General features: G+C 44.1%; 1 protein-coding gene across 1 annotated transcript in view; it reads left to right on the forward strand.

Annotated features, from left to right (window-relative positions):
• FER1L6 (fer-1 like family member 6) overlaps positions 1-12,689 on the forward strand; it is a 125,278-nt gene that overhangs the window by 43,009 nt on the left and 69,580 nt on the right. The window contains exons 17-19 of the mRNA XM_047073811.1: positions 1,572-1,691; positions 3,399-3,551; positions 10,911-11,088. Coding sequence (XP_046929767.1) covers positions 1,572-1,691; positions 3,399-3,551; positions 10,911-11,088 — 451 coding nt within the window. The remainder of the gene's footprint in view (positions 1-1,571; positions 1,692-3,398; positions 3,552-10,910; positions 11,089-12,689) is intronic.

Genomic DNA, 12,689 nt, shown 5'->3' on the forward strand with positions numbered 1-12,689 from the left:
TGATTAGATCGCCATTGCTTCAAAAATCACTGGCATTTGTCAGTCCTACATACCTTCTGTCTGTAATTGGTTCCTCTGTCTGGACTTTCCTTTCTCTTCTTATCACCTGATGAATTCCATTCCTTTTTAAAGACCCAGTGTAAATGTCATGGCATCTATAAAACTGAGCTCTGCCTTTCCCTGGTCCCCTGATGTTTCGCACATATATTGCTTTTAGCTCACCAAACTGTCACGTCTCAGGGAAGGAAGCCAGTGTCTTCCCCTGTCCTAGGCCTTGGCTCCTAGGACAGTACCTGATACAAAGCAAGTATTTAGTCCTCCTGGCCAGCATGTACCTAAGGCTTCCTATGTGCCAGGCCCTGTGCTAGGTGCTGGGAACACAGCGCTGTAAGTACTTGGCACTCGCCCCTGAAGAATTGATTGATTGATTGACTTAGTCATTCTGCAAACATGTATTTAACACCTGCTATGTGTCAGGAACTCTGCCAGACACTGAGAATAAGTAAGAACAAGGTAAGAACAAACCAGAGGAGGTCCCTGCCCTAGTGAAGTTTACATTTTAGGGGAGTAGACGGAAGATAGAAAGGTAAGCAACAACTAAACAAAATGATTACAGGTTATGGTTATGAAGGAAATTTTGTAAGGCCATGGTGATCAGGAAAATGTGGGGGACGGGACGCAGTGGTGACATTGAGGCTGAGGCTTGGGAAGGAACGAGCCGTGCAGAGTCCAGGAGGAGCATCTGAACAAGAGGAAAGCCCACGCACACCGGTCTTGAGGTCGGACTGAGCTTGATGTGTTCTGAGCCTTCTTGAGGACCAGTGTGCCTGGGGCCCAGTGTATGAAGCGATACAAGATGAAGCAAAGAGTAGGCAAGGCCCACTCACGCAGGGTCTCAGAAATCACTATGAATGTTTGGGATTTCCTCTGTACAAAAACACGGCTGATGGGGCGCCTGGGTGGCGCAGTCGGTTAAGCGTCCGACTTCAGCCAGGTCACGATCTCGTGGTCCGTGAGTTCGAGCCCCGCGTCGGGCTCTGGGCTGATGGCTCAGAGCCTGGAGCCTGTTTCCGATTCTGTGTCTCCCTCTCTCTGCCCCTCCCCCGTTCATGCTCTGTCTCTCTCTGTCCCCAAAATAAATAAACGTTGAAAAAAAAAATTAAAAAAAAAAACACGGCTGAATGGATGTTCCAAACTCTCAGACGGCTGTGAGGAGCAATGAGGATTAATTCAGCAGGTAGGGCTTTGTCTGGCACAGGGTAAGAACTCAATACGTTTTAGTTACTGGATTTGGGTCCTGGCTAACAGAGCCATGGGACCTTGACAAACCTTTGACTTTTCCAGGCCCTGGCTTCTCATCTATCAAACAAAGGTGAGATGATATTCACTGCCTCCGTATGTCTATGACATTTCTATTAAATGGGCGGTGTGCACACTGGCAAGACCCTGAAACAGCCCCATGAATGGCTTGGTGTGGAACTTGACAAGCGCCTTCAGGATTCTCCAGCGACAGGACAGTACTTATGTCCAGATATCTAGAAAAACCCACATGGACTCCTGTCTTGTTTCAGGAAACAATGGCCAAGGAAGCCAAGGCAATCATTCAGCAGCAGAAGAAAAAATTATCTCTTGATGAAATGATCCATGAAGCCGAAATCTTTGTGGAAAAAATCCGCTTCCTTGTTGATGAGGTAATCAACTCTAAAGGCAAACTTCCTTTGGGAGATTAGAACAAATATATTCCTAGTGAAGTTTGAATGTTTGATAAGGATAAAAGGTGGAGAGCAATGCTTTCTTCCAAGCCCTGCAGAGCTGAGCAGTCACTATTAGTTTAGGCGTGAGAATGGAGATTTTTAAATTAAGCCAAACGTGTACAGCTTTATTGATTTTTTAATGAAGCCTGAGTATTCAGCAGAAATAAAAAGCTTGTTCCTTAATGGAATCAAGAAAAGTCAAAATAAGTATGGGACCTTTGATTAGTTTTCAACTGTAAGTGGACTTAAACTCTATCCAGTAAAAGAACAGCTTCTCCTTTAAAGTTAGTTGTAAACAGTATCTTTTGTGACTTCTAGAATGTTCTAAAAAGGTCCACATATTTGCTTCTGTCAGATGCTGGGTTTTTTATGGGAAGGTTTCAAGGAGAGGTACAGAACATTACTGCTTCTGTCAATCTCAAAAGTTGTATATCTTGTTGCAAATCCATCATTCCCTGGGGACGTAATAAACAGTGAGACAGGAAGTCATTTTAACAGATTCAGGAATTTTAATAAGCACCCAGAAGGTTCAAACCAAGCATCAGGACTTCAGGTCTGTGACTGACCAACCCTCTGGCTAGGGAAACCTCCTCACTGATGTTTCTGTTTCCATATAAGGAGAGAAGGGATGCCTCTTGGAGAACAAATTGTGCCAGACGATTATGGGGTTAGAGAGGCAGAGCACCCAGTTCGAGCCCAGGAAAATAAAAGCGTACTTTGTGACAACGTACCTCCCTTTTGATTGGGTAGCTATGTTGGCTCAGAAATATGCATTTCAAACACAACATAATGGGCCTCTTGGCAGGGAATTCTGTAATTCCTATCTTGATTAGCTCGATTTTAAAGTAGAATTTAATGTGCAAGTTAGTCAAATTTCTCCTGAATAACAACCTAAAATAGAGCTAAAATACTTGGCAACCATATTTTAGGTCTAAAGTCCCTTGTAGAATTGTTTTTCCTTCCTTAAGAGCAAATAGAGGGGTGCCTAGATAGCTCAGTCAGTGAAGCATCCGACTTTGGCTCAGATCATGGTCTCGCGGTCCGTGAGTTTGAGCCCCGCGTCAGGCTCTGTACTGACAGCTCAGAGCCTGGAGCCTGCTTCAGATTCTGTCTCCCTCTCTCTCTGTCCTTCCCCCACTCTCACTGTCTCTCTCTCTCTCTCAAAAGTAAATAAACATTAAAAAAAAAAAAGAGCAAATAGAAAGACATTCATGGATTTTTGTTTTTGCTTTTTTTTTTTTTTTTTGAATATTCTGGAAAGCTACCTGGCTCTTAGGAGGACCAATGTTTGAGGCTAAATCATTACATGATTACAAAAAAACAACAACAAAGGGGAAGATGTTTGTTCCATAGATGGAGAAAAGTAGGTCACCAAAGATGCCAAATCATGGGTCCAACTTGCGTATCCTCAAAGCACAATAGCCAAGTTGGACATACGGGGTTTGTATGTACTTACAAGTCATGACATAAGGCTTTCTCAAAGAAGCTACACTTAACTTGCTTGACTGCATAGAGGTCTAAGTGCCTTGATGGTTTAAGTCCCAGAATGTATTTTTCAGACAGGGACTATTTCCGGGCGGAGAGTTCCGGAAGGGTACTTGTTAAGCACCAACCCATCAAATCCATTCCCCTCTGTTGCCACAGCCACAGCACACCATCCCCGATGTCTTCATCTGGCTGCTCAGCAACAACAAGAAGGTGGCATATGCCCGCATCGCCTCCAAAGATGTGCTCTATTCCCCTGTCGGTGAGCAGATGGGCAGACACTGTGGGAAGATCAAAACTCATTTCCTCAAAGTAAGTCTGCACTATTTTTGACTCAACGATAGGAAATCTCTGCTTTTCCTGAGTCTCTCAGCATTCTTCATGTGTGTCCATGTCCCTGACTTTTCCCCCAAACTTTCAAAGGTCTGAGGACAGACAGCTGAAACACCTTGTCTCCTCTTGATTCAAATTGTGATTTAGTAGACCGTCTTGAGGCTGAGTATTCCCCAGTTTTCCAATTACCATGTCAACAGACATAAAGTTGTTGTTGTTGTTTTTTTTTTAATGTAGCAGATGTACCTCAAGGTTGCTTTAATTTTTATTTCTTTGGTCACTCGGAAAACCAACCATTTTTCTATTAGTTTTCTCTCTACCTTTTCTCTTGTGTGATTTGTCCATGGCATCTCTTCACGTGAGTTCATCTATGTTTAAAAAAAGAAAAATTTCAAGGAAAATGACAAGAGAAAAGGTTTGTATTTCACAGAACTGGCAGTTCAGGATTCCTGGTGGCTTCCAATTGTGAAATTTCATCTAGGTTCCCTGTACCCTTCGTGAAGACCGGGTCACCTGATGCCTCCCCTGAGGCCTCACAAGTGGACAATCATAGGTAGAATCTCTGGATGGATCCTACTGTTTCTTAGTCAAAATTGGAACCTTTCTTGGAGACCCTGGGTATTCTACCTATACTATAAATTTCTATCCCAGAAACAGACTTGAGAAAATATGGAGAAAGAGTGGTCCAGGGGCTTGACACACACCAGTGACTGACAAGAATGTATAATTTGACTCACTAACTCTTCCCAACTTAGAGTAGATTTTCCTGGAAATTGTAGTTCTGATTTCTTCCTACAACATAATTATCTTCCACTGCCTGAGGGGGAGGGTGAGAAGGCTTATTAACCATGCCGTACGAAGAACGGTGAAGAGATAACAGTGTTTAACTGAGAAGAGAAGATTTGATGTCTTGATAGAGATTTTTAGTGTTTGTAGGGCTACCACATGGATGATGAATTGAGTGTGTGTGCGCGCGTGTGTGTGTGTATGTGTTTCCAGAGGACATAACCGGGCCACATGATAGCTGTTACAGGGAAATAGTTTCCTATATGGAGGTCCATATTTGGTCTTAGTCCCTTTGATATAAATATGGCAATGGGAAGCTAGACTGGGTAGCCTCTAAGTGCCATCCAAATGTTAGAGTCTCCCTTAGATGTGATTATCAAATGTTGCAGACAGAAGAGGCAGCAGGGGATAATGGCTTAATGCTTGGGCTCTGAAATGAGGTGAATCCGGGTTGGAGTTTGTACCAGTTTATCAGGGCGGCTGTAACGAAGTACCACTAAGCGGCTTAAACAACAGAGACGTATTATCTCACAATTCTGAGGGTTGGAAATCTTAGATAAAGGTATTGGCGGAGCCATGCTCCCTCTGAAAACACTGTTCTAACTCCTGGCAGTTCTTGGCTCGTAGGAGCATAACTCCAGTCTCTACACTGTGCTCTCCCTGTGGGTGTCTCTCTTCACGCGATGTCCTTTTTGTAAGAATCACACTCCAGTTTAGGTTCGTGTTAACTGTATCTTCCATGACCCTATTTCCAAATAAGGTCTTATTCTAAGCTACTGGGTGTGAGGACTTCAACGTCTGAAGTTTAGGGGAATACAGTTTTTAACCCACTACAGAATTCTGGGGCTAATATTTACGAGCTGCATGACCTTGGGCAAGTTACTTAACATCTCTGTGTCTCCTATTCCTCATCCGTCAAATGGAGGTGATGCTGAGGGTTAAGTGGATAATTGCCCATGAAGAACACAGAGTGTGTATCATTCAGAGTAATCGCTCAATCAGTGTTGGTGTTCAAACAAATGGGCATCCAACATCTAGAGGATGTTTCTGGAATTGTATGCCCCTTCATATCTGGTGAAGTATTTGTGGCTCGTCATGTGTGTTACTTTCTGTCATGTGGATAACATGACTTTTAAACCGATCCCTGTGGGGCGCCTGGGTGGCGCAGTCGGTTAAGCGTCCGACTTCAGCCAGGTCACGATCTCGCGGTCCGTGAATTCGAGCCCCGCGTCGGGCTCTGGGCTGATGGCTCGGAGCCTGGAGCCTGTTTCCGATTCTGTGTCTCCCTCTCTCTCTGCCCCTCGCCCGTTCATGCTCTGTCTCTCTCTGTCCCAAAAATAAATAAACGTTGAAAAAAAAATTTTTTTTAAAAATAAATAAACCGATCCCTGTGAAACTGTAACCGAAAAAAAATGTTCACTCTAGTTATTTACCGCAAATGTCAGGGCTTCTCTTCAACTTTCTCCATCTAAGGGATTCTGGGGTCACGAGAAACATTTGTCCTAAAAAAAGCAAATTGTTTCAGAAAATGCTAGAAAATCAGTGTAAAGTTATTTCCTCCCAAATATTTTGATATATGCCGGATTTATTTAAAATTAGAACAAAGAACAACTGTCAAATAAAACCAGAGGATGGACACAACTGAGAGTTCAGAACCTTCACCCTGTGGCCCTGGCTGACGTCTTTGTCTGTTATTTTCTTTCTGCCGTTGGGATTACTTTGGGGGATAGCTTTTTAAATGTCGTTGAATTCACTTGCACCGACTTGATGAAACATCTTGATAAGATGATTCAGCAAAACTGTTTCCATTCCTGATTTGATTGTCACCGTTGCTATTCATTCCCTTTCTCCACCTCTCTTTATGCCCTTTTCTCTTCACCCAAATGGTAAATCTGAAGAAAGAAAGAGCAGCATCAGGGAGGCAAAGTGTTTACCCTCCTGCCACTCACTCTGGTTTCTTAGCTGAGAATTAAAAGTGCAGGAAGACAGAGCATAGAATGCAAACATCCAAAATCTCTAGGCCAGAGTTTCCTCAGAGTTTATGCTGTGGAACAGCCCTCAGCTCCGTGAACTTCCATGTTCAGACCCATTTGGGGGGTTGCAGGTGCACCCTCTCGTGGGGTCTCACGGTGCCCATTAGCTGGTAGAAGGCTTCCAGAAGTTCTGCAGTCAGGAAACATCTTTATCTTTTACAGCCCACGCTTGCCAACCTTATTCATCTAGAATAGTTATTTACAAATGTTGGGAAACTACTTTTACTAGGGGTCCAGTTCAGAGAATGTTAATCTAGAGGAAACTAAAATGCGTTATCTTAAGTCACGTAGCCAAATAAATAGTAAATAGTAATAGTAAATCATAGTTCCTGGTTCCATGATCTTTCTCTTTAAAAAAAATTTTTTTTAAATGTTTATTAATTTTGAGAGAGAGAGACAGAGACAGAGCACGAGCAGCGGAGGGGCAGAGAGAGAGAGAGGGAAACACAGAATCTGAAGCAGGCTCCAGGCTCTGAACTGTCAGCACGGAGCCTGACACGGGGCTCGAACCCACCACGAGATCATGACCTGAGCGAAAGTCAGAGGCTTAACTGAGCCACCCAGGCGCCCTATCTTTCTTTTTTTCTAACTTAAATATATTCATAATGCTATAGTGGACAGGGTGGAGTCACTGGAACAAAATTTGCTAAGCTCAGCTCAATCCACCATCCAAAAGAGCAGAGCTCTCCCACTTCGGTCTCATCCGCACCTTACCCGTAGTGGCCATCGGGTGGAAAAGCACATCCGTGTCCAAAAGCAAACTCCCTGTGGGAGGAGCTGGGTGTGCTCAGAGTCCAACAAGAGGGTGACGTTCCACTTTCCTTTTCTCTTTGCCTGGAATCATGGCTCCATGTGAGTCCTGCCAGCTGGACTCCAGAGAGCCCCTCCTTGGTCTTGCCTCCACCTTTATCCTGTCTCTCCTGAGTCCAGTCACTTCTCAGGACTCCCGCTTTCAATCCACCTTTCCCTAGGATGCAGCACAAAGTGATGACTGGGTCCTGCCACACACAAACGTCAACAAAGCAAGCAAACCCTCTCTTTCTGATACTGGTTGACCAACTTCAGTACAATGTGTGTGAATTCCCATCTCTTGCTCCATTTTCTGACTTGCCAAGACTTCCCGTTTTTAAAAGCCAGCCGGCATTCACCAGGACCTCTGGAGGAGGTGGGTGGGGCTTGGGAGGGGCTAAGACTGTAGCATTCTGTCTCATGCGGTTTGTATACATTGGTGATCATGGTTTTTCAACGCACGTTTGCTTTCTTTAATTATTTTGTTTTCTCTCCCCGCCTCCCCCCCCCACCCCCAACCTTACCATGCTATTCTCAAAAGGAAAGACACTGCAGTGGTTGGTCAGGCTTTGGGAGCACACAAGAGAGAAAAGCAACTGGGGAAGTGAGGGAGCCAGGGGAAGACACCCCAGGCTAAACAGGCACATGCAGTTAAACAGGAGATACTCTTTCTGAAAGCACTTAGGAGCATGCTCAGTCATGTTACGGAGGTTCCAGCTGGGATTCCCACGTGAGACATCCTGCAACGTCTTGCAAGCAATTTCAGTTTGTGTATTTTTTAAACGACGGGTAAACTGCAAACTCTAGGAGTCCATTAGTGGTCCTTACGTAACATTTCCCAAGATGTTAGCTGAGTTATCGGTCCTAATCGCGAATTCACACACCCGTGTTGTTTTCACAGCAGCAGGAATGAATGATGCTTTTGCTGTTGTTTTACTTTAAGAGTAAAGCAAAGGATATCAGACCTGCTTGGGGCCACGCAGATAGGAAGTTAAGTCTTGTTCAAGTATTACCACTGTGGTCATTGACCAGCAGGATCAGCACCATCAGGGAGAAATGCAGAATCACAAGACCTACTGAATCGGAATTTACATTTTAGCCAGATGCCCAGGCAGTTCACGCAGATAGATCAGTGTGTGAGGAGCCCTGGCTAAGAGTATGGGCTCTGGAGCCGGGTAGAGCAGGGTTGAGTCTTGGGTCATTCTTGCCTCGCTCTGTGATGGTAGACACTCATCTTAACCTCTCTGAACCTCCATTTCTACATCTTCAAAGTACACATAATAAAGATATTTACTCTTCATTCACCATGAAGATGAATGATAACCTGTGGCTTGTTAACAGTACGTAAGTACTAAGACACGGTGCGTGCAGGGAGAAACATGAGAGAGACCTAGGACTGTGTAAGCGCTCAACATGCGTGAAGCAGGATTGTTATTAGGAAAATAAATTAATGAGTTGACAAATATTTATTGAGTACTTCATGAATGCCAAGCAGTCTTTTGGGGACGTCGCTGCGAACTGACAGATAAAAATCCCTGCCTTTGTGAATCGATATCCTAGTGATATCTACAAATGGCAAAGGGATTACTTTTTATTACAATAGAATAACCGTAGGCTCTCATAAATGGTTGTTTTATTGAACAAATGCTCAATGCATTTTAGCTATTATTATTGTTATGGTTATTACAGAAGTGATGAGTTGAGGATTATTTCTTATAATTTTTAAAATTATGAGTTGCAGAGCAGTTATCTTTACCAACAACAAAATGACCTTTTTTTTTTTTTTTAAGCTGAGTAAATAATGGCATCCCACTCCCTAAAGAATAAAATCTGAACTCATCCACATAACGAGCAGGATTCCTCATCCTCGTCTGTGTCATTCTTTGCCCCAAGTCTTTCTTTTCTAAAAACTTTTAGCAAATCCCCTCCTGGCACAGAGTGAGCACTCACTAAACATTAGCCTGTATCACCACTGTTAGTTCCCACCCCTGTGTCTTTGTTCTTGCCTTCCCTCTTCCCGGGATGCTTTCTCTACTGGTCCAGCTCCTGAAGTACCCACTAAAGCCCAGTAAAATGTTTGACTCCTAAAGAAAAATAGAAACACCTGCTCCTACTTTTCTGTTCCCTTTGTTTCTCTCTTACCCTTGACCTTCCATTTGAATAAAGGAATGCAAGTCGGTTTCCTTGTGAGCCAATGAAGGGAGGCCCGGGGTGGGGGGAGTGTCTTGATCATTCTGATGCCTTCCTGACCCCACTGCTTTAGTGAGGCCTAATGGCCCTTCAGGTAGTTGCTGAATTGAGTTGCTGAAAATCCATTTAAGGGACCTGCAGAGCGAGAGAGAGAAAGGTAAACAGCCATGCTCAATTTTGGATTCAGATGCTCTCCACGGGTGCCTTGGAAATTGTCAGAGCACGCTGTGGCCTCTCATGTAGGATTTTGTGATTCCTTCTGGAGAAAAAGTGGTGCCGAAGAAAGTGGACAATATTGATAGGAAATCCTAAGAAACGCTAAGTGACACTTGGAAGAGTCAACAAAATCTGGAGAGGTAGCTACTCTAAGAATGAAGATCTAGGCAGCAGTTCTGAACACAGCCAAGTCTGGGGTTGGGAACCCCTTCAGTGGGGAAGGAACCCCCTAATCCTGGTGACTGAGGAATAAAGAAGCCACGCTACACTGAGTTGTATCCTCCACATGTTGAGAACACATTCACCCACACACATTCATCTGTATGTGCACAGACTCAAACCGCCTACACGAATACACGCGTGAACACACAGATGCAAACAAACATAAACATAAATCCAGATCTGAGTACAGTCAAAGGGGAGCATGCAGGGTGGAAAAGGAATTTGAAACCACGCTGCATGAGGTGGGGGGATGAAGGGACTAGAGATGGTTAGCCAGGAAGAAGGATATGGTAGGACGGGTAGGTCCCTTCAAGCACATGGGGGCCTGGCCTATGGAAGAAGCAGCACATGAGTCCCTCTGAACGAAGCAAAGACGTAGATGCTGTGGTTGGGATTCGAGGTCCTTGGAAGTTCTGGGAAGGGATATTTCTTTCCTTTTTTTTGGGGGGGGGGAAAGGATATTTCAGCTCAGTGTGGGAAGAGGCAAGCTTTGGGGGTAGAGTCCGGCATCTAGATATGGAATTATCTCCTCTGGGTTTTGGTTCTGGTTCTGTCACTTGAAAGCTGAGTGATCTAAGGGAACTTCTTTAACCTCCCTGAGCCCGAGTTTCCTCATATATACAAACAGGAGCAATAATCATACCTTCCTGGTAGATTTAAATGATCCAAGGCTCAGAAGTGCCTGTTTTAGCTTCAGGCCCACTAGACCTGGATCCTCCTCTGAGACTGTGCATGGTGGCAACTGGGGTCATCAGTCTCATTTTGATATGAGATTACGGGGTGCCTGGGTGGCTCAGTCGGTTAAGCGTCTGACTTCAACTCAGGTCATGATCTCGCAATTTGTGAGTTCGAGCCCCGCATCCAACTGTCTGCTGTCATTGTAGAGTCTGCTTGGGATCCTCTGTCCCCTTCTCTCTGCCCTCCCCAGCTGTGCCCTTTTTTCACAAATAAATAAACATTGAAAGAAAAAAAAAAAAGATTATGTCCTGAGAACTGCTCTCTGAATACCTGCCCTGGGTGTGTCCCCAGATCCACAGGACCTCTTTTCTCAAAGAGTGAGCCTCCTCCTAACAAAGTGGTCTTCCTCGTAACCTTTCCCCAGCTTCCTGGAAAACGGCCGGCTGGTTGGTCAGTGCAAGCAAAGGTCGACCTGTACCTGTGGCTGGGCTCCACCAGACATTCCGGTGCCATTTTGGACAACTTGCCAGCAGGCTATGAAGCAGAGATGTCCTCCAAAGTGGCTGGCACCCATCAACCCCCGGCCAGCCTGCTCTACCCAGGTATGATGCCCACCTGACAAAGAGGGTCATTAGGTGTCTCCAGTGGGCTTCTCAGAAAACAATGAGAAGGACGGCATGCATGGGCTGTTTGCACATTATTTTAGGATCAACTCATTTCCCTTTTAAAATATAGTTTCTAAATTTTCTTCCTTACCTTCCAATTGTCCCATCTCAAAAGAATAAAGTGAAATCGTTAAATACATCTGGAGTAAAAGTTATAGTTTTCTGCTAATGGAGGGCATTGCAATTTGAGTTTCTTGGTAGGCAGATCATGTGGACTGAGTTTGCATTTGAAGCAGAAGATGCCTTTTAAAACACATCAGTAAGTTCTTAGGCTGATATGACCTGTGCAATTCCTTTTACATGGCACTAGGGTTTTGACCTGTAAACAGCGGGCATTTGCGTTTGCCAGTAATGACCCAATGGGAACTGGTATCACTGGGGTCCCTTGTGTTTCTTCAGCTTGGTTCCTGATGTGGTCACTTTGAGAAATTCAGCGTGCTTTATATAATCCTTTCTTCTATGCAGATAGTTTCTATGAATGCCATTATGTTTACATTTTCATATCATTTTGGATTTTGTTATAAGTATTAATGTCTTACAGTAGCAATTTGCTTTCTCTTTCCAAATTGCTTCAATTTACAGGATCTTTGCTGCTGAATTCAGACAGAATAGATGACAGTTTTGCCTTAACTTCAACTGAAGTTAAGTTTTGAACTGAGCCATTGTTGGAAGCACCGGAGAATTGTCCACAAATCCAGGCTTTCTTTGTTACCCAAGACTCGTTTGATGTCGGTTGACCTTAACTGCCAATGGAATCCAAGTGGTTCCGTAGTTAGAAGGCTCTGGAGATATTTATCCAGAGGTTCAGCTCATGATTTCTGTGCCCGGTGTCAATGTACAAGAATGAGGAAAGCTCAGCCCTATTTGGAAAATGCATGGCCCATACAATGTACCAAGCATTGTTCCATCTACTTTATGAATTATATTGAATTTACTTGTCACATAAACCCTGGGCAGTTTCTTCATTTTACAGAGGGAGAAAGGATGTATCAGAAATGCTTGGAATTGTCCAAGATCCCACAGCTAGTAAATGACGAAGTCAGCTTCTCCAAACTCTGCTTTATTTCCATTGCTTTCCATCCTGTCTTTAAAGAGGTCTCATCTTGGGGCATCTGGGTGGCTTAGCTGGTTAAGCATCTGACTTCAGCTCAGATCATGATCTCGCAGTTCACGAGTTCAAGCCCCATGTTGGGCTCTGTGCTGACAGCTCAGAGCCTGGAGCCTGCTTTGGATTCTGTGTCTTCCTCTCTACCCCTCCCCACCTCTCTCTCTCTCTCTCTCTCTCTCAAAAATAAATAAACCTTTAAAAAAATAAAAAAAAAGAGGTTTTATCTTTGGGTGAAAGACACTCATATCAAATTACCTTCTTATTTCTATAGATTCTATCTCTGGAGATCGAAAGTACCCAGACATATTGCTGTCCCAGCTGCTAACAATTCAAAGGAGAAGAAAGACTTTTTCAAGAGCTTTCTGATCCTCTGCAGTGTGTTATTTTCATGGAGTGACCTAATAAACTTTCTCCGCTGTGCACTGACATT

This window comes from Lynx rufus, unplaced genomic scaffold (genome assembly GCF_022079265.1).
Source record: "Lynx rufus isolate CCGP_SWC_20201006 ecotype Redwood Valley unplaced genomic scaffold, mLynRuf1.p SCAF_12, whole genome shotgun sequence".
NCBI lineage: Eukaryota > Metazoa > Chordata > Mammalia > Carnivora > Felidae > Lynx > Lynx rufus.